At 41.9% G+C, this 25,511-nt stretch overlaps 1 protein-coding gene across 1 annotated transcript in view; it reads right to left on the bottom strand.

Moving 5' to 3' along the window:
• STARD9 (StAR related lipid transfer domain containing 9) overlaps positions 1 to 25,511 on the bottom strand; it is a 125,103-nt gene that overhangs the window by 33,305 nt on the left and 66,287 nt on the right. The window contains 18 exon segments of the mRNA XM_047738251.1: positions 4,012 to 4,015; positions 4,094 to 4,144; positions 4,147 to 4,176; positions 4,318 to 4,369; positions 4,371 to 4,424; positions 5,081 to 5,108; positions 5,110 to 5,159; positions 5,162 to 5,212; positions 5,510 to 5,581; positions 8,796 to 8,975; positions 11,628 to 11,699; positions 12,115 to 12,192; positions 13,222 to 13,319; positions 13,495 to 13,704; positions 14,109 to 14,206; positions 15,369 to 15,436; positions 20,640 to 20,712; positions 22,114 to 22,183. Coding sequence (XP_047594207.1) covers positions 4,012 to 4,015; positions 4,094 to 4,144; positions 4,147 to 4,176; positions 4,318 to 4,369; positions 4,371 to 4,424; positions 5,081 to 5,108; positions 5,110 to 5,159; positions 5,162 to 5,212; positions 5,510 to 5,581; positions 8,796 to 8,975; positions 11,628 to 11,699; positions 12,115 to 12,192; positions 13,222 to 13,319; positions 13,495 to 13,704; positions 14,109 to 14,206; positions 15,369 to 15,436; positions 20,640 to 20,712; positions 22,114 to 22,183 — 1,339 coding nt within the window.

Raw genomic sequence — 25,511 nt, 5'->3', positions numbered from 1 at the left:
TGAAAAGAATTCTAGATTGCAGTCATGCTTTATACTGCAGTTTCCTGTGTGGCCATGGATGAGATACAGTCTTCCTCTGAAGACTGACAGCTTCTACCTGTGTGGCTTTTCCCTTGGTCACAAATGGCCTCTTATGCAAGGACCTCACAGCAGGGTCTCTCCATCCCTGTCACTCGGGTTGCTAAAGGAGCCAACTGCATGGGTCTTCTGGGTTGTAGGAGTAGGGTGTGACTGGGAGGGATTGGGATCTGTCCTGGGCTAGCAAAAAAGCCCCAATCTGCTCTCCCTTCACCAGCCCTTAGCCTTCATTCCAGTCCAGGATGCCATGCCTCTTCAAGGCCCACTTAATGACTTGACACTAGATAGTCTGAGCAGTAGTACTCTAGGGGGTTCGTTTACCTGGCTTACATTTACTACTTTGTAGAGCAGAATGAAATCACAGAGGCATATCAAAGCAGAGGTCCATAAACAATAGCCTATGAGCCAAATATGGTCCACTGACTGTTTTTGTAAATAAACTGTTACTGGAAAATTCATTCACTTATGTATTATCTAGGCTGCTTGAGTAGCTGCACACAATTTATGGCCCACAAATACTAAAATACTATCTGGCCTTTTACAGAAAGTTTGCTGCCTCTACCGTGGAAGAGATTGTGATTTCTTAATGCAGCCTTCAGAGGAGAGTGAAGGATGAATGGGGGAGGGGGAGAGTATGGGTAGGAGGTAGCAATCTCTTCCCTGGGAAGGAGGCTAAGAGGTGACTCAATCTACAATGATCCGAGGACTTGAGACAGGCCCAAATATTGAGTATGCTCTGGGGAAAACTGGTGCTGTTATGGCCAAAAGGCCAAATACGCACACTGGAATGTACAGAAAAGAGGAAAGGCACCCTTTGCCACATGTGAGGCAAAAGACTAGGGACAGCAATTAGAACGAAAACCAGTTAATACCAAACAGTTAGAAAAGGCTGCTGATGGGAAACATTTTGTACATGCATTACTGCCCCAAATTTTGTCTGACCACAGATATGGCTGAATTACAAACATGACCATCAAAGGACTCTTAGAAGAACCCAGCTGAAGTTCAGAACATCAGATGCAAAGAGCAGGTAAGGGCATCTTTATTTTTAATTCCCAGATGGTATTCACAACTTCCTCCTCTTCCTGTCTCCCAAATCCTCATATTCACAATTTGCTTCTCCAGAGTAGACAAATCCCTCTACCCCTCCCCCCAGCAGCTAGCCAGTCACCTTCTGCAGACCAGTGCAGCTTGCTTCCCAGCACCAACAAGACCTGCAAGGGGAAGCTGTTTGGAATGAGCACCAGAGACACAGCACATTCACCCAAATGCCACACGCCAATAGACTGAAAAACGGCTCCTCAGCTAAGCACATCAGTCAGATGTGCTTTTCCACAAGAAAACAGGTGGAAAAAAATACCAACCTATGTTACACATCTGGGTAGATTATTACTGGCGAGGTCTTCAGTTACCTGCCAGCAAGGACCTCTGTCAGATGACTGCCCTTCATCTTGGGTGGCTCCAGCATCTCCCTGCAGCTTGCTGGACTCCATCACGTCCTCCCGCACCATCTCCCCAGCCCTCCCAGCTGCTTCGAGGCCTGACAGCTTCTGCCCAGCAGAATGCAGCAGTGTGTACTCACCTGATGTGGCAGTGGCAGTAGCAACAGGTCTCCCAGGCTCTAAGCACTTATCACCAAGCCCCCCAAATTCCAAAGGGGAAAATGCTACAGTTTTCAAGGACAAACTCCTCTCTGGTCTCTATCACTACGCAAGGGAAAACAGAGGCAGGCTGGCCAATCTCCTCTGGCTCTGGAGCTGGCTCCAGCTTTGCAGGCTCCCCATGAGTGCTCCTCCAGAGAGAAAAATGAGGGGAAGAAAATTCTAGGACAAAGAGAGGCTTTAGAGTCCACCCCACCAGAACAGATGAGACTCTCATGGAGACACAGTCACAAACCCGTCTGGGAGCCCAGCTGACAACATGCAGTTTTTCTCCTCTCCTCCTGGATTCTCTCCACCAGGCCCCATTCCACATCACTTCCACCAGGGCTTGACACACAGATGCTAGCTATTGGAGCTGCGCAGGACCAGCCCAGCCCACAGGCTCCTGGAGCTGGTGCTAAAGACTAGAGGCAGCAAGTGGGAGAGGCCTTGATTCTCCAATCCCTCTCTGTCCTCTCCAAATGAAAGGGTGCATTCTTGGTGTTGCTGAAAGGTCATGTCAGTGCCCATGGGCTATAGAGCTGAGAAGACTTTAAAAAGGCAGTGTTCTCTAGAGTGGATGGGTCAGCTGGGACAAGGTGGGAGGCATGAAAATGAAAGGGAAGCTGTGTACCTGGGCAGCTCTACACAAGGGCCTCTAGCCACAGGGCTGGCAGCATCAGGTAGCAGGCAAAGCACTCTGTGTGTACTTGCTCTTTCAATACTTATCACACAGATCTCTTGGAGACAGATGGTGGTATCCTTACTTAGGGTGAGCCAACAGACTTGGAGACTCAGTAACTTGCCCAGAGCCACAGAGCTTTTACTTCAGAAAATCAGGATGTCAGGCTGCGTGGGTGGCTCAGTCAGCTGGGCGACTGCCTTCAGCTCAGGTCATGATCCCGGGGTCCTGGGATCAAACCCCATGTCGGGCTCCATGCTCCAGCGGGGAGCCTGCTTCTCCCTCTCCCTCTGCCTGCTACTCTGTCTGTCTATATAATAAATAAAATTTCTTTAAAAAAAAAAGTAAGAAAGAAATTCAGGACGTGATGCAGCTTTATCCAACTCCAATATGACTTTACAATACCACAGCTTGTTAACTTGCAGAGCTGTTCCCTGTATACCTGTGAACTCTGGGAAAGACAGAGCTCCAGTGTATCTTCCCAGCAGAAACCTAACCTAAGACAAGGCCTCCTTTCATGACTGTACTCTTGACAAAGAAGAGCTCCAGCTGTCCCTTAATCCACTTTGGCCTTGATACACTCCAGTTGTGTCACCTCTCCTAGCTTCCCTGTCACCCCACAGAGTCCTCTGTCATGCAACACTGGGGCCATCCTGCCTTCAACTCTGCCTCATCCTTTGGTCCTTAGCAGCCCGCATGTGAGGACTTGCCTGCTGTTTATGCTCCCTGTATCACAGCACTTCTGCTCCTATGACTATGTCCCTCACCACAAGGTCAGACCCAAGACTGTCGTTAGCTGCCAGCAATACTCCTGGTCTGAGAACAGAGCAAGCTATATCCCTCTTGAAGGCACCAGGGGAAAGGGCCATCAGAACCCCCCAGGCTCCATGCTCATGATGCTGGGCAGCCTCCGACTACCAGTGGTCTCACAGATACTGAGTCTCCTGCTGGCATTTTCTATAGAACCTCCCCAGGTCAGAGGCTACTTTGACTTATAGGAAAGATAACCTTTTCCCAGTATCTGACTTATGAGACATGTAGATCTGGGAAGGGCATTCTATGTAGAATGGATCAATGACTATGAAGAAGAGTGGTTGCCACCAATTACATAGAAAATTCTGACTCCATGCTTCCATGGTCACAATGCAGGCGAAGTGGGTTTCAGAGGGTAGAACCCTGAGATATTTGCACATTGTTCCAGGAGTTTCCGACCCTCTTATGTGTAGTTCTGGACCCTTGGTATTGAGGGAAAAAAAGGATTCTGAGTCCCACACTCTCTTTAAAAACCTGGAGGAAGCCATAGTCCTGGAAGTTGACACATGCTATGAGCTCACAGGCAGTCCAGAATTTAAAGGGGAACACAGGGAGGTAAGTTCAGAAGCAGTTTCAAAGATACGTGTGAACAAGTCACATTCAAATCCTGGCAGAAGAAAGCAGCCATAGGAAATATCAAATGATATACTACTTCCAGTGATGAAGAAAGTTACAATACTGAACATGAAATGCATGAGGGCCAAGACTGCTTCCTTGCCAAAAACAAGCTAAGCAGCTAGCTCGGTTCCCCTCAGTCACTTGTGCAGGCCTCACTCAGAGCTTGGCTACTACACTCACCTCCCTTATCCAGCTCCACGTTGTTAAGAGACCAAGAAGTAAGAACAGTAGGTTCACAGTGAAGGAGCACATGTTTCTCAACTTTTCTTCCCAAGCAAAGGGCAGAGCCCTAACCGGGAGGTGGTGACATCTCATCCAAGTCCAACCATTCCAAAGAGCCACGCCACCACAGGCCTCTCCGACCTGGGAATGAGGAAGAAAGCGGGTGAGGCTGCTGTCACCAACCCCCAACTCAAGGAGACGAGACAAAGCTCAACCTTGTCCCTCAAAAAGGAGAAGCAGGGAGGCTGGCAGCCACCCTTGAAACCGCAGCACACTCACCCTGCCTTCTCTGCCGCAGGACAGCGGCCTCTGCGGGGGTGGTTGAATCGGAACTTCTGTGCTTTCCCCAGGGTTATGACTGCTCCTGTGACAGAGACAGGTAAGAATTAACCAAGAGCTCACATTCTGAGTGTGTATTACGAGTAAGGCACCCTTCGGGAAGACAAAATCCTGCCCTCAACAAGTTGATAACTTAGGTCTCAGTCAGTAAGAGTCACTGGATATTGCACAGCATATGTATTGAATTAACAAAATGAAGAGGAGGAGTTCTGCTACTCCAACGGAAAGCAAAATGAGTTCCCGGTGGAATAGTGAGGGAATGCTTAACATTAGATTAACAACAGTAGTAATAGTAATAGAGTAACAATAGTAGTAATAGTAATAATGAGAATGAGAATTCACTGGGTGCCAAGAACCTGAAGAACATCACATGAACTAGCTCATTCAATCCTCACAATAATCCTCTTACGGCTGTTTTACAGATGAGCAAACTGAGGTTCCAAACTCTCCCAAGGACACAGTTACAAATTTCAGACAGTCCTTCTCCTCCCTGGTACCCTGGAATTCGGGCTTCTTTGTTTAGGGAAGAGGATGGTATTAGGAAACCTGTACATCTACGAGTGCAGAGGCTGGGGTGTCACATCTTTAAAGTCTGCTTCATGGGCTCTCCCTGGGTTTGGCCCAGGAAAAAGGTGGAGTCCATCCCTATCCTGGCATAAATAGAGTTTAAGCAGTTTTACCTTGGGTTCAAACGACAGGAGGCAGTGGACTCCCGGCATGACTGTGCAGCGGGCCCCCTGGGCAGGTCGCAGAATGACTACCCCCACAGGCACTGGTGGATAGTGCAGTGGTCTCTCTCAATCCATGCCCCCTGTAGGGACTATACAAGAGATGGGGGGGTCAATGGGTGTGGGAGACACCCAGGGAAACACCCTTCTGTGAGATCAGAATCACACCTGGAAGATCTACATTATGGTAAGAGAGGAAGAGCCACCACCTGAAACCACCAGACTGGATTCTCCCCACCATGTGGGTCTCTCCTATCAGTCCCTGACCCACAACCACAACGCTGAAGCAAAACAGGAACAGCCCCTTGATCTTCAAAGATTCTTCCTCTCAGGTTCCTCTAAAGAGACTGTTCAGGCATGAGTCATGATTACCTGCCACAGAGTCAGACCCAAATGTTCTATCACTTACCAATGTCCTGTTCCTGGTCTGAGTCAATCCTTCCTATTTTTGTTGTCCCCTCCTAAAGGAAAAAAAACGAATCTTTTTAAACAAGAATCAAAGGGACACAGCCTGCCCCCAAAGCAGAGTCCACTTGTTGGAGTGTTATCACTGTCTTCCCACACCACTCTGGCATTTTCCACACCAGTTCTCAACTTTGGTCCAGGTTGTTCTGACTGCTCTCTCCACTCACTGCAGCCCAGGAAGCCTCTGAGAAGGCAGTGGGGGGAATATAAAAAGCAGCACCAACTCTTTGCAAAGTCAACAAGTATTGGCAAACTCCCTTCTGTCCCATAGCCTTAGGAAATAGCCATGACCATTGGTCAGAGATTCTCTAGTCTGAGGAAGTGGGCACACAGGCAGAACTCTCCTCCAGGGACTAAGGTTGGTGTGGTTTAAGTTTAGTCCATTATTCAAGAGACACATGTTCTATGAAGATGTATGGAAGCACAGGATCTTACCTTCTTGGTCGACAGATGAAGTTCGACAGACACCAGATTCTAAGAAGGGTAAAACACAAATAGGAGAAAAGCGTATCTAGAATCAAAAAGGACTGGAAGAGTATACGAGAGGAAGGGAAACTGGAGTTAGCATAAACGAATCACTGGGTTAGTAGAAGACAGGCCTTCTGGCCCTTGGATTATGGCAATTCTTTTAAGAATACATGCCTCTGTTTGTGGAAGGCAACAACATGACAAATGCTGAGTTTAGATACATGTTTATCATGTACTGAATAACAGTCACTATGTCCCAGGCATTGCGCTGAGTGCTTTATAGACATCTCTTATTTAATCCTGAAACAACTTAAAATAGTTATTATCCCCCTTTTTATATATGAAGAATCTGAAGCTGATGGAGAAAGTTGCCCATGGAACCCATATACTAAATAGGAGAGCCATGGCTAGAACTGACGTTTCTCTGGGCCTGAGCCCATGTTTGCCCATCCTCACTGTACCACCACCTCCCTGGTAGCTGATGTTTTTGAAGTGACCAGAGAGTTCCCCCACTAGGCTTCAACCGTTAGTAGTCAGAAGTGGGTGGTCCCTGCAGCTCCCCCAAAATAGCTGGTGTAAAGGCAGTTTCCTCAAAGAACTGAACGAGACTTTGACCTTACTGGGCTTGCACACGCAGACAACCAGAGCCCCACCTTTTCTGCTCAGCCACTGAGGACCTCTCAAACAAATGGACGCTGGTCCCTACAAACAACACGAAACAAAACTGAGGAAAAGGGGTTAAGACCCCTCCTACCAGTTCATGGTCAGCCCTGATGATGAAATGCATTCCTTACAAAAAGATAAGGTCACAGCCTATCACAACTCCTACATCTACAGGGCAGAAACCATCACAAATCCCAAGGGCATTCTCATTTTACAAGAAGTTAGTTGATGTCTGTGCTTGCTGCCCCCTCTGCTTATTTATGTAGGAAGAATTAACGGTACAGGGCAGTTATGAGAATGAAGTCCAGGATACCACTAACCTGTGCTCTACCCACCCTTCCCTCTGTCCTCTTCCCACCCAAGGTACTTGGGAAGTACCCAAGGTGACCAAAGGCAAAAGAGCTTCCTGGGCATTGCTAGGGTTAGTTCCATGTCTGTAACCAAGACAGCAATGCAAACAAACACACAGAGAATCTTGAGCAATTACTGCTATACCATTGCCCAAACCAGGATCTAAACAAACAAAAAAGGAGAAACTGGGTACATAAAATGCAGAAATGCCAGGATTAGAAGTAGACTGAACCCTCACCCTTCAGGTTCACTGGAAATGCATCAAGGAGGGGTCACCACCCTCAGCGCACACAGACTCTCAATGAAAACCAACGCTCCTACATTCAGATGAGGCCTGCACCCATCTCTCGCCTGATTCAATCTCAGTCCTGTCCTTTAACCCTCTGATGCCACCCTGAGCTCTACCACTTGAATTCTAGCTTCATCTGCTCGCTCCACATCCAACCAATACAGCAGATCAGTTCTACTCAAATAGTAACCATTTTAATCCACCTGGTCTTTTCCTAACCTCCAACTTCTCCCCTTGGTTCTGTTTAATAGAAGAATTGATAGCCTTTGGTATTTAGATCTGGTTTTTAGGTAACAGCCACCTCTGCCTGAGGCATTTTCACTGAGCTAATTTACATTCACTGTGTTGAAAATGAGCTACTTGAACTTTCTGAGAGGCTTGGTCCCTGATATGGACCCTGAGAGCTCATCCTAAAAGGAGCTCTCTTAACATCTCACTACCAGATACACTACAGCGTTAGGAGCCTGATTTCTCCAGGGGTAAGAGCAGCATTATGTATCCCCCATAAACTCTGTTCCTTTCAATTGGCAGCTGGGGGCAATTCAGAGAATGAGGATTCAATTTGCAGTGAGCATAGGGATTTTGGCCACATAAAGTACGTTCTGCCAACCACAGGGACTGTCCTTCTATGGGGACACAAACATTTTGATAAGGACAGGATATGATGTACCTACCACTGGGAACGGACTCTCAAAATGCTTCATTTAGAAATCGTGACCTGCCTCTATGTGACAAAGAACCAGGTGATCCAGGCCTTGGAAGGCAGGAGCTTCCTTCCCTTGTTCCAGATGGCTGGTGGTGTGCCCTCCGGCACCGTGCTGGCCCACCAGCTCTTTGGGCTCTCCCTCATGCTTTCTTTAAGCTTTCTGTGTCTACTTTCATTCTCCTCTCTTCTTTCCCTGGTAAACCTAGTAATGGAGAAGCAGGAGGTGCACTTTTTGTTGACTTGAGAGTTGAGAAGTGGGGAGGTGTTAGAAGGAAACTGTTTCAGATCTTGATTCCCCCTGTAGCCTCTGAAAGCTGTGAGCAGCCTGGATGTGCAGAGCTCAGGAGTGCCCATGGGATTTCGAGGTTAGGATTTCACTTCCATGCCTGCATTCTTATGCTTTGGGAAGCCAGAAAAGGAATATAAGCAGCATCTTTCTTACTTTAAAATGAGGAAATTAAATCACAGAGAATGAAAGTAAGTTGTATAAGAGCAGCAGTGGCAGCCACAGAAAAACAAATAATTATTCTGATTTCCAGTCTTCTGCTCTAATTATACAAAAGCAAATGAATCATAATTGGTTGGCTAGCCCAGTTTCCTGAGGGCAAACCTGAAGGCAGCTTTGTGGCAACTGGCTCAATTCACAGATGTGTAGCTGCTGCCCTTGACTTCTCCCTTTTTGACCTCTGGGACCAGTAGCTCAGGAAAAGAGGGAATGCACCAGCCTGCTCACCTTGAGGTGATAGAGCACGACACCTGTGCTGAGTACGTCGTCTTCCAAGGCCATTAGATGGGGCAGGCTGGAGTCAATGACCACACCAGCCCTCCTCCTGTTGATGTCCACTCTGTAATGTTCCACGAGGGCCTTCCACTCGTTCCACTTCTGGGTCCAGTCTTTAGTCAGCTGGTCTATCTGCAGAGATGGAGGACGTGGTTTTAGGCACCCCGCCCGTGGAGCAGACTTAAGGTCAGAAACCATCCTGGCTTGATTCCTCATGGCATTCCTTCCTCACTTTCCTCACTGTTACAATTCAAAGCTCCACAGAGGCCATTGCACCTCCTCTGTGAGCTGTTTTCTAACATCTCTCCAAAATGCAAGTGTTACTTTTATAAATAGAAACTCCCTCAGTAAATGTTATTTTTAAAGTTTTCTGCAACAAGCGTGTATTGTTTCTATAACTCGACAAAAATGCCATAAATTTTTTTTATTAATTGAGATGTTAGTTATATGTTTATAATTCCCCTTTCCCTATTCCTCTTCTGTGTGATCCATACTGTGAGATCAAGTTCCACATCAGGCTCCACAGTGGGCATGGAGCCTGCTTAAGAGTCTCTCTCTCCCTCTGCTTCTATCCACCCCCTTAAAAAAATAGATGATAGAGATAGATAGATAGACAGACAGATAGATAGGTAAATATAATACAGCAAGTTACAGGCCTTAAGATAAGGCCACCTGGGGAACGTGAATGAACAATGTTGAACATAAGGTGCTTTTCTCTTCTTTTGGTGGAAATGGTGGAAATGGATGCCCAGGCAGGAGAGTTATCCTGGGAATGGAAGAACTGAGGAAGCAAGAAAAGGACCAGAAAGACTAAGTACTTCTCTCATAAAAGGGATACTTGAGAAAAAACAAAGTATGTCAAGTTTAGGTACAAGTGTTTTACATACCTCAGAAATGTTATTTTTAATGTTATACTCACTGAGTTGAAGTTTGCAAAGAATGAGACTACAGGGTACCCATGAAGGGCTGAGTTGGATGAGGACCTGGCAAAGTTGAGCAGCAAGGCACTCTGGCTTACAGTTTAGCCTGCCTGCTCAGCTACCTGGAGGTACCACTGAACACACCTCCCCTTCTGGCTGGCTTTCATCACCTACCTCCCTTACTGCCTAAGGTCAAAGGCCAGCAAGTGGCAGATTCAAATCCAGATCTGCCAGAATGTATAATGTAAAACTGCTAATGAGCGTGGAATGATTTTGACTCTGTACTTCATCTTTTATGTATACGTGAGTGGTATTTTCCTTTTCCTTTTTTTTTTTAATTTATTTTTTCAGTGTTCCAAGATTCATTGTTTATGTACCACACTCAGTGCTCCATGCAATACATGCCCTCTTTAATGCCCATCACCAGGTTCATCCAAACCCTGTTTGTTTTTTTCTGAACCAAAAATCAGAATGTATATTTAAGCATAGAATTTTTGAGAAATGTCTGGATATGTGATGTAGTCCTAACGTTTAGTTTGGGTAACAAAATACTGACATAGCCAGGATACTTTATAATGTATAATGATGGTGCAACAGAATACTGGGAATTGGGACATTTGGGTTGTGGTATCTAAATGTAACCTGTCACCAAATAATGCCTGCCATTTTTCCTTGTAAGTGTCTCCAGAAATCACCATTTAATCTAACCTTCCTAGATGTCTTGTCCTCACCTTCATGGAGTCACAAAGTTAGTCTCTTTCCTGATTGATCTCTGTGCTTCCAATTCATCCTACACACAACTGTCATATTAATTTTCCAAGATACACCTTTATTATGTCACCAACCTGGTTCAAGAAGCTACAATTAATATTGTGAATGTCAAGTTCAAACCTCCTAAACTGGCCCTAACCTCACCTCTACTACTCTCTGCCATGAATATGTATTCTCATCCGCTCGGTCTTCCTCACACTGTGGGCTTCCACATGGCCGCCCACATCAGTTCATGCTTTCAGTTCCACGGTCTTGCTGAGATTATCCCATCCTCACCCCAAATGCCTAACCCTTTCTTCCTATCTAACAACTCTACCAATCTTTCAAGGTCTAGTTCAAGTCCTCTAGCCTTCAGCCACATCACTGTGATACTGGCCATGAAAATTCCAAGCCATAATGATTTCTTCCTTCCTTAAGCTCTTTTTATATAACTCATGTAGTTCATTACATTTAACCATTCTCTAAATGTGTTTCCAAATAGAGTGCAAGCCACCTGTGGAAAGGAACTTCTTTTCCTCTCTTGAAGCATCATGCTGAACACCTATTTGTTGCTCAGTGAATACATGTCAGTCAGTTGATTTACTGACTGGAAAATAATTTTTTTTTTAATTTTTATTTTAAATTTTTTCTTTTTTAAAGATTTTATTTATTTATTTGTCAGAGAGAGAGAGAGCAAGAGAGCAAGCACAGGCAGACAGAGTGGCAGGCAGAGGGAGAAGCAGGCTCCCTGCTGAGCAAGGAGCCCGATGTGGGACTTGATCCCAGGATGCTGGGATCATGACCTGAGCCAAAGGCAGCTGCTTAACCAACTGAGCCACCCAGGCATCCCTGGAAAATAATTTTTTTCCTAGGCTACTGTCCCTACCCAAAGGAAGTTATCATGAACCCCTAAGAGAACAAAACAAAGAAAGCCAGTTACCAGCCCCTAAGGTAAACTCATTCTCCACTCAAAGCTCAGTGAATACCAAAACTGTCTCTAAACTAGATAGAACCTCTCTGTCCTCACAAGGGAGCAGCCATTCAGGAATAATGGAGGGAGAGATCTACTACCAAGGTGATGCAAAACATAACTCAGTCTACCCAATTCGCCCACCTTCAATTCATTCTGGAGAACCAGCTCCTTCAGATTCTCATCCTTTTCCTCATTCAATGGACAGTAGTTTCTCTGCATAAAGAGAGAGAGATGTGTGATGTGGGTCTCATCCTTATTCTTATGAAGGATAAAGACTTTATCATTAAAATCAGAAACAAATCAGAAGCTTAAATACTGGGGATCATATTAGTACAAAGAAAAAAAATTCAAAGAAATTTTTCTGGAGGGCCCCATTCCCTGAATCCACCCACACACAGAAGGAGGGCCATTTAGGCAAATGCCCTTTGGAAAACAAAGATGATATAGTGGGGATGCCCACCCCATCTGAAACTACTCAGGTAATCAGAGTCATCCATGTCTTGTCTTTGTTCCTGCCTCTGTTCTACAAGTGTCCCTTAATTGAAAACATGGAATGCAGCAGGGCTCAGATTTTATGCAGAAGAAAAGCAGGTTTGGGGGAACAGAAAAGTTCTGACTGCCAGAATACCAGTTCGAAGCTCAGCAGCATGGCTTTGAGTCTTCCAATCTCCTCCCTGAGTTCTCTGATCAGTTTTATATTTGCATCCTGAAACACAAAGAACTTGGTTTCACAAAGACTGATATCTGGCCCCCCAAAACTCTAAGATGCTACAAAGAAATAGTTTGGAAAAAGTGGTTTATTACTTTGGAGTAACTTCTGAGGCAGTCTTCTCAAAGTACGGTCCCAGAACCACATCACCTCCACCTATGAACTTGTTAGAAATGCAAATTCTGCACCCGAAAGTACTTAACCAGAAACTCTTGAGGGCTCAGGCCCACCTGTGGTGTAACCAACCCTCCAGGAGGTGATTCTGATACACACTCAAGTATGAGAACCGCTGCGCTTGAGCAGGAGGGTGACGGGTAACACAAGTGCCAGAGCACGTATGGGTAGTAGATGCTCATCTTCCTGCAGTGCAACTACACTTAGTATCTACCTAATCACATGGCCCTTTAAAACAGTCCACAGACGGGCTATATAGGCCTGGCCACCAGTTTGTGATCCCTGCCCTGAAACTCTTTGCTGAAATTGCAAAGCACATAAGAAATTTTTTAAAGTTTCTCACTATTACTCAACTTTTCAAACGAATAAGTTCCTTATATGCCCCTTTTAGCCTGAAACAGAGAACTCACTGCAGTTTGCGCAGAAATAAATAAAATACAACCATACATCCATGTAAACTCAAAATAAAAGCAGAAAACACAAAAAATTTTAAGTGATCTCCCTTAGGGTGGCAGTGGTATACCGGAGATCTTAAAAGGAATGGTCTCAGAGAAATATCTAAAATAATTTAAAAAGGTAACTGAATGAAGTCAGTAGAGATATGAGAGAAGGGTATGGCTCTGAAAGAAAGAATTCCACTCTGTCTTCATTTGGTAAAGTCGGGCAAGTTGGGGTGAGGGTGAAGGGAGAGAAAAAAAGAAAGAAAGAAGGAAAGACAGGAGGAGGGAAGGAAGGGAGAAAGGAAAGAAAAGAGAGAAAGAGAGAGAGAGGAAGAAATTAATTTTAAAAATGAGAGACTAAATGAAGTTAGTGTAAATGATACCAGACCAAGACTTCAAATGAAGGTCTCACCTCATTTACCCGTGGCTTGTTGATGATGTGTTTGGCATTGGATGCATATCTCAGGGTGCTCATGGTCTCACTGTAGCAAGTGTGTGCAGGAGACACAGCTGAGGTAGAAGGAGAAAGTTAGAAACCATGCCAAGCCCTTACAACCCAGCCTGTAACCACGTGCCTTACTGCTACCGTCCATGCTATATCATGAGACCCTTAATGAAAGGGGTGGTCACGGCCCTTTCTCTGAGGCAGAGTACTAGTCCCAACAAGCTCTAGCATCCCACTCACTAGCAACCATGATAGTTTTGGAGTTGCCTCCAAGACTGTCCTTCAGCAGCCAGGTCAACACGGAGTCCCGGTACGGGATGTAAGACTGCCTTCGGGAGGACCCCACTCCACTGCTGGTCCCAGACGGAGAGCTAGGGATCCCACTGTCACCACCATCACTGGCTGCACTGTTGAGGCTCTGGCAGCTGCTGAATGCTTGAGAATTCTGGGCTTTAAAGACAACAAAATAATAAAAGTGGAAAAAGAAAGGAATTGTGAAACACGTGCATTAAAGCAATGGCCGAAGAACACAAAGTATCACACTTTGAATTCCTCTCTGAATGACAGAATAGTACAAATTTCAATCCTGAACTAGCCTTTGGACTCAGAACACAGACTATCTGACCCACATGATTTTTCAGTCTTCCTTCTTCTTGAAATGAGAGGGTTGGGATGATGACCACACAGGGTTCTCAAGTGCAGACAAAAGAATATCCATTTTTATGGCCTCAGTCAGGAGGTAACTTTATAAAAAGAACCTTGTAAATGTCTACCCCATTTTCATAAAATGAAAATATGTGAGCTATTTTCCAGAGTCTCCCTCCCACTCTGATAATCATCTATCAGCACAATACCTAAGGTGGAGATGACAATTCCCAGAGTCACAAGAGACTTGTTGATATTGGCTCCTTCAGTAATGCGGTCCTTACAGTAACTGGGATCTGCTCTTTCACTGAAACAGTCAATTAAAAAAAAAATAAAAGCAAAGAAGAAGACACTGTCCTTGAAATGCTGTTGAAAGACACTATCCATTATGCTGTACATTATATTAAAAGCCCACATGATAAATTCTTTTTAGAATTCACTACCAGGAAAAGTCTTACCATCTTGTAATAAACTGGCATTTCCTCCACTTCTTGGGCAATGGAAATCAAATAGTTCATTACCTTTTTAAAATTTTGGCTGCTAGAGCACTTTTAGCTAACTGTAATGCTCATTTACAGTAATGATATTAGCATCAATATGCCCAACCTTTGTTTTAATTTCATCTATTAATGGCCTTATGGTATCTGTGTCATTATCTGTCAACTGTCTTAATCTTCCTGCAGTCAATGGGAAATATTAAAAAGTCATACTTCCAGGTGCCTGACACAGTTTCTTCCAGACAGCCCTTCATTTTTTCCCCCCAAAATGCCAGAGTTGCAGCTGACAGAGACAATCCTTCATTTTTAAGGGAATGATGTACCATAGTAATAATTTAGTAGTTTTAAAATAAGAAAATTTGTTCTATCTCATCTCACACTTTTTTTGTGACATCTCCAAGACTTTCTTCTTTCTGGATATACATGACTACAATTCGTGCTTTCTTCTAATACTTAGAAGATCATATCTTCTCCTCAATGGAACAGTATTTTTAAAAGCTTTCTTTCCTTTTTTTTTTTTTTTTTCAGTAGCATACCGGCACACAATCAATATTAAGACAGAGAAAAAAAAGTGTATTAACTCAGTTACTTCCATTTAGAGCAGTGTTTTTTGATCTTGGCTATACACTGGAATCACCTGGGGAGCTTCAAAAATTACTGATCTCTGCACTGCCTCTGACCTCACTAATAACTCGAGTTATTTGATCAGAGGTGAAACTAAGGCAGAGAATTTTTAAAGGCCCAGGTGATTTTAATAGGCAGCTAAGATTTAGAACCCTTGACATAGATGTTTTTTAGCCTCTGGAAAACTATAATTTCTTAAAATAGCATTAAAAAATTTGTTTCTTTTGTCATTTTCTCAGGATGATCTAAATGTGAAAAAGGATGGAACAAGTTTATTCCTTGTAAAATGGGCAAGAACAAGGTCATTGCCAAGGGATTAATTCCCCTTGGCTTTGAAATCCTAATTACCTGCCTGCTAGGTCCACAAGGTTGATCTTGCTAGCAATTTCAGAGGGGAGGTTGTTCTCCAGGATTGCCTAAGGGAGAAAACACATTTAAAGCTTGTCATTTGGAAGACAGTGTCCCCCCCCCACCCCTTAGACGCCCTCCTAAACAAGGTGATATTCTGGACTTTTAGCCAAATCACTCAAGAAATCTGTATTTGAATGTGCCCTGAACCAGATGAGCTCTCAAAGTCTGATAACTCAGTCAGTAAGCCCTGAGTTTTTATTTCATTAAAAATATGAGCAGGACTTCCACACAGTAAATCCCCACAAAGTCTTATGAGCACAATTTTCAGAGGTACCAGAAATTTTAATATGATTTAGCAGGCAAATGCTCAGCTCCCCTCTTGGGGGCTGACTCTCATCAGTAGAGATCCACAGCAGGTGTGGGGCCCCTGACAGGGTTTCTCTCTCCTTAACTGGAGTCACAGCATGTTAACTCACCAGGGCAAGCAAATCTACCTATGTTCTCTACTCAGGAGCATCCAGCCCTCAAGAGCAAAACTATTTTTCCTTTTTTTTAAAGAAATTAAGTGTGGGGTTTTGTTCTTTCATTTTATTGTGCATCCATCACCAAAATCTAGTTTTAAAACATTTCCAACAATCCCCTAAATTCCCTCAAGTCAGTTTGCAATCAAGCTCCACTCCCATTCCTATGCCTAGGCAACCACTCATCAACTTTCTATATAAAATGTGTCTTCTCAGGATATCTCATACAAATGGAACTACACAAGGTCTGCCTTCTTTCACTGCTTAATTATTTTGAGATTCATCCACAGTGTGGCGTGTATCAAGAGTTCACTCCTTTTTTTATCACTGAATTGTATTCCATTGTATGAATATACCAGGCTTATTTATCCATTCACCTCTTCATGGACATTTGGGTTGTTTCTAGCTTTGAGCAATTACAAATAAAGCTGCCATGAATATTTGAGTACAAGTCTCTATATGGACATACCATTTCTTTTCTCCTGGGAAAAATAGCTAGGTGTGGTTTTAGATTATAAGGTAGATATATGTTTAAATTGCTAAATTCTTTTCCAAAGTTGTATCACTTTATATTCCAACTTAATAAAGTGGATGAGAACTCCAGCTCCTATATATCAAGTCACGAATTAGTATAATCACTCTTTTCAATTCTAGCTGTTTTAAAAAGCAGACAGTGGCATCTCATTTAATTTGCACTCCCTTAATGTTTAGTGATTTTTGCATCTTTTCAAGTGCTTAATTGCCATCTGTATATTTTCTTTACTTAAGTGTTGATTTAAAACTTTTGTCCACTGTTTTGAGTTGCTTTCTTACTATTGATATAGTTCTATATATATTGTGGATACAAGTCCTTTATCAGATGTTTTTACATACACATTTTCCCTATCTGTGATTTTTCTTTTTGTTCTCTTAATAACGTCTTCAAAGAAAGTTTTAAATTTTGACCAATGATAAATTTCAATTTGTTCTTTTGTTCAGTTTGTGTTTTTAGTGCCACATCAGAAAAACCTTTGCCTAATCCAGTATCACAAAGGTTCTCCCAAGTTATCTTCAAGTTTAATAGTTTCAGGCCTTACATTTATGTCTATGATCTAGTTGGGAGTTAATTTTTAGATAAGTCAAGGTATGGATCAAAGTTGTTCTATTTGGGAGAGGGGTTTGTTTTTACTTTTAACATATGGATATCCACTTGTCCTACCAGCATTTGTTGAAAAGATTACATTCTGCACTGAATTGCCTTTGCAAGTTCGTGAAAAATACTTGCCTGTATATATACGGGTTTATTTGGGACTCTCTTCAGTTCCATGGATCTATTTGTCTATCTTAACGTTAATGTCACACTATTTTGATTAGCCTTTTATTTTTGCCTTAAAAATCATTATATTAGGGGCACCTGGGTGGCTCAGTGGGATAAGCCTCTGCCTTTGGCTCAGGTCATGGTCTCAGGGTCCTGGGATGGAGCCCTGCATCCGGCTCTCTGCTCAGCATGGAGCCTGCTTCCTCCCCTCCCCCACTTTGCCTGCCTATCTGCCTACTTGTGATCTCGCTCTCTCTCTCTGTCAAATAATAAGTAATAAATCTTAAATAATAATAATAACTTATTCCTATGAATATAGAAAGTTTACTGCCATATATCTTCTTTTCGTCTTCACTCCTTGTGCTTAGTGTATTATGTATGACAATGTATATATGTGATATATGTAACACAGCATTATAATTATTTTTTTTAAGATTTTATTTATTTACTTGAGAGAGAGCATGAGAGGGGAGAAGGTCAGAGGGAGAAGCAGACCCTCCTGGAGCTGGGAATCCGATGTGGGACCTGAACCACCCAGGCACCCTATAATTATTCTTTTATACGATCTTATTTTTTAATAACATGGAAGAAAAATAAGGAAGAATATATTTATGTAGCTTTTTATATTAGCCCACATATTTCCTATTCTTAGCACTTTTCATTCCTTCCTGTAGACTTAAGTTACTCCTTTCCTCAGCCTGAAAGATTCATTTGATTTTCTCACAAGTTACACTTGCAAGCAATGAATTTTTTTCTTCTTCTTTTTTTAAATCTAGGAATGTTCTTATTCATCTTCATTTGGTAAAGTTAGTTTGCTGCATATACAATTCTTGGTTGACACTTTATTTCCTTTCAGCACTCTGTCTTCTGGGGTCCAATGACCATTAATCATGTAACTGTTTTCTTATATATCATAAGTCATTTTTCTCTAGCTGTATTCAAGATTTTGTCTTTCAACAATTGACTGTGATGTGTCTAGGTATGGATCTTTTTACGTTTATTTACTTGGAGTTCTTAAAATACTTGTATCTGTACACTAATGATTTTCAACAACTTTGGAATTTTTTGGCCACTATTTTTAAATTTTTCTTATGCCTATTTTCTCTTCTCTTTCTGGGATCCCCATTACATTTATGTTAACACAGTTGCTGTGTGTTAACAGGTCTGTGAGGCTCTATAAATTTTTTTGAAGATTTTTATTCACTTGACAGAGAGACAGAGAGAAAGGGAACACAAGCAGGGGGAGTGAGAGAGGAGAGGGACAAGCAGACTCCCTGCCGAGCAAGGAGCCAGATGTGGGACTCAATCCCAAGACTCTGGGATCATGACCTGAGCCAAAGGCAGATGTTTAACAACTGAGCCACCCAGGCACCCAACTCTACATTTTTCTTTAATCTTTTACTCTCTCTTCTTCAAACTGAATGATTTATTTATTTTCAAAGATTTATTTATCTATCTATCTATCTTAGGAGAGAGAGAGCACAAGCAGGGGGAGTGGCAGGTAGAGCAGGCTGAGGGAAAAGCAGGCTCCCCGCTGAGCAAGAAGCCCAATACAAGACTTCATCCAAGGCATTTGTTTAACTAACTGAGCCACTAAGGTGTCCCCAAATTGGATGATTTCTATTTGTCTATATTCAAGTTAGCTAGTTCTTCTGCTATTCTCCTATCTGCTCAAGTCCCCACTACTTTTTTGTTTCAGTTATTGTACACTTCAATTCCAGGACCCCAACCCTATTTTATCTAACAATTCCTATGATTTTATTGAAATTCTATGGAGTCACTGTCATTAAACATGGTTTCCTTCAGCTCATTGAACATATTTATATCAGTTGCTTTGAAGACTTTGTATGCTAAATCAAACATCTGGAGCACTTAGAATCAGTTTCTACTTACTGTTTCCCCTCCCTTCATGACATTGGCTGTACTTTCTTATTTCCTTTTGCACGTCTAGTAATTTTTGGTTGAAAACTAGACATTTTAGATAACATATTGTAACAACTCAGAATTCTGAATTTTTCCATCTTGAGGGTCATAGTGGTTGTTGTTTGGTTTCTCTGGTAACTTCCCTGGCTAAAAATTTCTTAAATTCTGCTTCTCTAGCAATATGTAGCCAAAGAGGTCTCTGTTCAGGTTTTTTCCTTTAATTATTTTTAATTCTAAGCTTGACCTTTGGGGGGCCACCCTCTGTCTGCATAGGTGAGTGTATAGCAAAAGACTGTTCAGAAGTTATAATCAAACACCTTGAGCCAATAAGATCTCTATTCATTTTTGGTGGATCTATGTGTGGGCTGGGGAATGCATTAAAAATTCAGTTCTAGGTTTAAGTTCTGCTCAGTACAGGATATGTGAAGATCTTATCAAGCCCACTATGGCTGCATCATTTTCCAGAACTCCCTATTAATCCCCAGTTAATTTGCCAGTTCATTTCTTGCCTGAAACAGACTAACAATCTCAGGCTAATGGAGTCACTGATTTCCTCGTTAGCTTGCCACCAAGAGCACCATTCTGACAATGGTCCAAATCAAGTGAACTCCTCTAGCAGTGGTAGCAACAAAGTTGCTGGTTTTCACTGCCTTCCATTCTCTGATTGAACTACCTCACTTACAGAGACAGGTAGGGATGGGAACAGCCCAAGGCAATACACCACAGATCTGCACTATTCTTACCTGTAATTCAGTAGTTTTCTTGAATAAATGTCTTGATTTATTATATGACTCTGGTCTATTTTTAGAGCAGAGAAGTGGTTACTTTTTTTTAAAATTTTTTTAAAAAGATTATTTATTTATTTATTTGACAGAGAGAGAGAGAGAGAGAGAGAGAGAGAGAGAGAGATCACTAGTAGACAGAGAGGCAGGCAGAGAGAGAGAGAGGGAAGTAGGCTCCCTGTGAGCAGAGAGCCCGATGTGGGACTTGATCCCAGGACCCTGAGATCATGACCTGAGCCAAAGGCAGCAGCTTAACCCACTGAGACACCCAGGCGCCCCGAGAAGTGGTTACTTTGACATTTTGTCCAGGTTTACGGTTGTTTTGGGGCGGGGGGAGGATTTGTTGATCTACTTATTCCTAGTAGAAGTAAATCTACTTTTTAAGAGAAGTAAATTGTCATAACAGAAGTAAATCTTCTATGTTTTTATTTTAATGCTTATTTTCATTTCAATCTTACTTCTTATTTTAATGCTTATACTGATCACATAGATGTAAAAGTACTTTAAAATGTTATAAGTAAAATATAAATTGAAGATATTTTGATTAGTCTTTATGAAACTGCCTCTACCCCTTCTGGTGTAGAACCTTAGTAGATTATATGTAGGTCCTCCTTATAACATTAGGTCAAAGTAGAGGGCCTGTAAATGGAAAGTTAGGAAGAAAGGAAAAGAAATAAGGACACAAGAAAGCAGTTAAAAGGGACAAGGAAAGGAAGAAATCTAAGCAAATAAAGGAGTAACCAACCTGTGTATAGTAGATAGTGAAGATGGCATGGGATCTGCTGCTGGCCTCGTGAACATGAGTAGCTGCTGTGATTCTATGTACATAAAGGAAAACAATTAGGATAAGTATTGTTTATCCACAGCGGATCTTTAATGGGGAAAAAAAGAAATGTTAGTGCCAAGGTTCACCGGTGAGAATCATAAAACACCCATATTTAGTCCAGTTTAGTTAGGAGAGTGATCCAAAGATGGCAGAAGCATCATTCTAGGTACTGATATCTGAGAATAAAATGCAGTGTAGCTTCATATTAAACTATGTTAGAACACATTTTAAGCAATAGAAGCAAAAATCAGAGTTGAAAAAGGGGAATACTAGAGTGTCATCAACGTGGAAGAAGACCCCTAAAACAGACCCAGTTAAGTAGGACAAATGGAGGTAGAAAGCTTGCTGGAGAAGCATCAGAGAAAGTAAAATGTGAGTAAACACTAAATATTAGTCTTACAGTGTCAGAAAGGAATTTGAAATGAGATCTTGAATTATGTCAATGTCATACTTAAGCCAGGTGAAATTCAAAGTCTTCTTCAGAAATTCATTGCAATATTAATCATATTAATCCTTAAAGTCAGAAGAGCCTTCCCTTCATCTAAATCTAAGTCAATCATATTTCAGCTTAAGATCATGTCATTGACTTCTGTCCTCAGAGGAGCTGGAGAATTTAAGTAGAGTCAAACTCCAAAGTCGGGTCTCATGATTCAAGGATAGAGAAGGTGAAGCCTGACACTTCAAGATCAAGGAACCCAGGGTATCCTGAAGACCAAAGGCAAGTGCCTCCAGAATAGTTCATGAAACCCAAGGAGTGGAATGTTAAATTTAAAGGGTCTTCCTTTACAGTCAATTAACTTGGACTTGCTACTAATAGGGTAAAAAGAAGACTAAATCCCAACGTTTTTTCCAGGTAAAAAGGCTATTCTTTCAGGCATATACTAATAACAGTGTGGGCATTTCCTAGTAACTAAAAATATGCAATATTATCACAATTTACAATAGTTTATAGGAAAGTCTGCAGTGCTTATTCATTGCAGATTCAAAACAGTCTTTTGGGGTAGCATTTACAAGTATGCAAAACTAGAAGAAAAAACAATTTTCTGAAACACTTTAAACTATATTGGATCTTATTTCTATCAAGCCTACAGAGAGGACAATGCAGGCAGGATATTTTCTTCAGTCAAAAAGTTATATATTATAAGACAAAGCACAGAGTAACTCTGGGCTTACTGCCCAATATTATTATATCCAGAACAAACTCCACCTTCACTATTAGTGAGAAATGCACAAAATCTCAGCCACTGCCCCTTATCCTGAGTACACTACTGTTCTGAGAAAGGCCTCCTGATTGTGAATGTGGGAAAGCTGCAAGGAGAAGTATAATCATATACTCCAAAGGGGGAAAGAAGAGTACGACTGAAAGAAGGACAGCAACAAATAAACCTGTTACCTGTTTGCTATTCCCTCCTCCAAGAGTTGAATTACTTGCTTATAGTTGGTAACTACATGTTGAGATAAACCTATCAGATTTGTGAGGGAGGAAAAAAGAAATAAAATTTTGGTAAAGTTTAACTTCTTCCTATTGGCCATTAACTTTATCCTATTTTATATCATTTGATAGACAAGGATGAGAGAACTTGACTAAATTCTTTAAGATGGTAAATTATCTTTTTATTTACTTATTTTTAATGGGAAAGCCTACTGTCAAGCATTATGATAGGCTCTGGAAACACAAGTCTCTGCTCTCACAGAAAATGTAGTCCAGAATTCATATAGTGGTTATGCTAATAACAACAAAAAAATGGTAATTCCTTACAATTGAGCTATATAGGGTATAAGAAAAGTTCTTATATTATCTCACTTGGCCCTCACCAAATTGCTAAGGCAAACAGATACTATGTGTCCCACAAGATGGCAGACTCAATTTGACATACAAAACATACAGTATACATGTCCCTACCCAAAAGCAGTTTACAATCATAAGAACTTATACTACACAACATAATATAGCCAAATGCCACAGGAGTAAAAGAGATAATAAATGGTAAGGAGATCAGAGGAGTGGCCAAGGCAGGCTTCATGGAGGGAGTGAGACTTGAATTCAGTCACTGAAGAATGGGTCAGCTTCAGATAGGTGAAGAGGAGCTTAAGGACATGAAAGTCTTTATGGGTAGTTACTGACCAGGTCAAAAAGTGCCTTCACAACTCAATCAGAGATACAGGGACAGACTAACTTTGGCGGCTCGATTGGTAAATATAATTATACTAGAAATTAACAAAGCAATTTCAACATTGACTGGATTTCTTTATATTAAGAAGTTATTGTTAAAACCACAATGAGGTATCACCTCATACCTGTCAGAATGGCTAAAATAAAAAACACAAGAAACAACAACTGTTGGTGAGAATGTAGTGAAAAAGAAGCCCTTATGCACTATTGGTGGGAATGGAAACTGGTGCAGACACTGTGGAAAACAGTATGGAGATTCCTTAAAAAATTAGAAAACAGAACTACCATATGGTCCAGTATTTCCACTATTTACCCAAAGAATAGGAAAACTCTAATTTGAAAAGATATATGCACCCTTATGTTATAGCAGCATTATTCTCAATAGCCAAAATATGGAAGCAGCCCAGTGCCCATAAATAGATGACAAGATAAAGAAAGTGTGGGATATATATACAATTGAATGTTATTCAGCCATCATAAGAACGAAATCTTGCCATTTGCAGTGACATGGATGAACTAGAGGATATTATGCTAAGTGAAATAAGTCAGTCAGAGAAAGACAAATACTATATGATTTCAATCATATATGGAGTTTAAGAAACAGAACAAATGAACATAGGGGAAGGGGAAGAAAAATAAAATAAGATAAAAACAGAGGGAGACAAATCATAAATGATTTTTAACTATAGGAAACAAACTGAGTGTTGCTGGAGGGGAAGTAGGTGGGGTAATGGGGTAATTGGGTGATGGGCATTAAAGAGGGCATTTGATGTAATGAGCACTGGGTGTTATATGCAACTGATAGATGATGATAGATGACTAAATTCTATCCCTGAAACTTTTTTAATTTTTAAAAAGATTTTATTTATTTATTTGACAGAGATCACAAGTAGGCAGAGAGGCAGGCAGAGAGAGAGGGGGAAGCAGGCTCCCCACGGAGCAGAGAGCCCAATGCAGGGCTCGATCCCAGGAATCTGAGATCATGACCTGAGCCGAAGGCAGAGGCTTAACCCACTGAGCCACCCAGGTGTCCCTTAATACACAATATGATAACTAAATTGAATTTAAATTTTAAAACATTTTAAAATTATTTCCTGATCTTTAAGGAAAAAAAACACCAAAAACCAAATAATAATAATAATAATAATAATAATAATCAGAGTAATTAACCACATTAGCAGGATAAGACAAATGTCATATGCTATGGAAAAGCATTTGTAAAAACACAGTAATTTTTTAAAAGATTTTATTTATTTATTTGAGAGAGAACACAGAAGGAGAAGCAGACTTCCACTCACCAGAGCCTGATGCAGGGCTCAACCCTAGGACCTGAGTTCATGACCTGAGCCAATGGCAGAGGCTTAACCATCTGAGCCACCTAAGCACCCCAAAACACAGTAATCTTATTAAAACATTTTTAGCACCCTTTCTATTTCCCTTCCCTGCAAATTTAATCCTAAAGTTATCAAGCTGAACAGAGCATGGTAGGCTACTATGAAGGTGAGGGGCTGCAGTGATGGCTGCAGTGACGCAGAGCAGGGTGAAGAGCCTGAAAGGAGGGGGAGTGTGTCCACATAGGGTTGCCTGGTACATATAGCCAAGACAAGCCTGAGCAGGGTTGTCCACAACCTTGTTTGTTTGGGTCCACACAAAGGGAAAGCCTGGCAGGACAGTGGGGTGAGAAGGGTGACTGCACATGTTGCAGCCTGGCCCAGAAAGTCAGAGCCTGAGGGGGCTGAAGGGAGCATCCATGTCAGAGGCAGAGCTTCCATGTCAGAGTGGGGAGGTGGACCAGCAAAGGGATACAAAGACCAAGAGGGGTATAGAATGCACCTACACAGTGGGGAGCTAAGGGGCAGGCACTCCCACACAGAGTGCTGGAACTGTGGAGACAGGGCCCAGCAGATGGTGTCTAACCACAGCCAGGCAAGGAGGGTACCCACATGAGAGAGAGAAGAGCAATGGCAAGGAGACTGATTACATGTAGGAAGGCAGATCAGAGAAGTACTTCCCCTGCTAAATAAAAGAATTACAAGGGTGCCTGAGTGACTCAGTCAGTTGGATGTCCTACTCTTGGTTTCCACTCAGATGCACTTGTGGGATCCACACTGGGCTCTGCGCTCAGAGGGGAATCTGCTTGAGATTCTCTCTTTTCCTCTGCCCTTCCCTTCGCTTTTGTTCTTTCTTAAATAAATATATGTCTTTTTAAAAAATAAAATTAAGGAATTACAAATATGAAAAGGGAGAAATCGAGAATGAACTCTGTTGTGTTGGACACCAATTAGAGCTACTGGTATGAACACAGATTACCTAGATCTGTCCACGTTGCAACATCAATAGTAATAGGCATACATAGCACCTATATCTTAGCTTTAATTTCTAAATACTACTCTCCAGCAAAAAGGAACAGGTAAGATAAATAAAAGTAAAAAGAAATGGCTGATTCCAAGACTGAGGCAAAGAAAGTAGAAGATAAGCCTGGAATACCTCTATGCCAGAAAACAAGGTGCTCAAAGAATAATAGTGACATGTTAAAATGTCACAGAAATACACTTGAAAGGGATTCTGTTGACTAAATTTGGAATAATTTGAGCATCAGAATAAAAAAAATCACAGTA

Source organism: Lutra lutra, chromosome 7 (genome assembly GCF_902655055.1).
Source record: "Lutra lutra chromosome 7, mLutLut1.2, whole genome shotgun sequence".
Classification (NCBI taxonomy): domain Eukaryota; kingdom Metazoa; phylum Chordata; class Mammalia; order Carnivora; family Mustelidae; genus Lutra; species Lutra lutra.
Note: the sequence above shows the minus strand (reverse complement) of the source record. Positions and strands in the feature narration are given on the sequence as shown.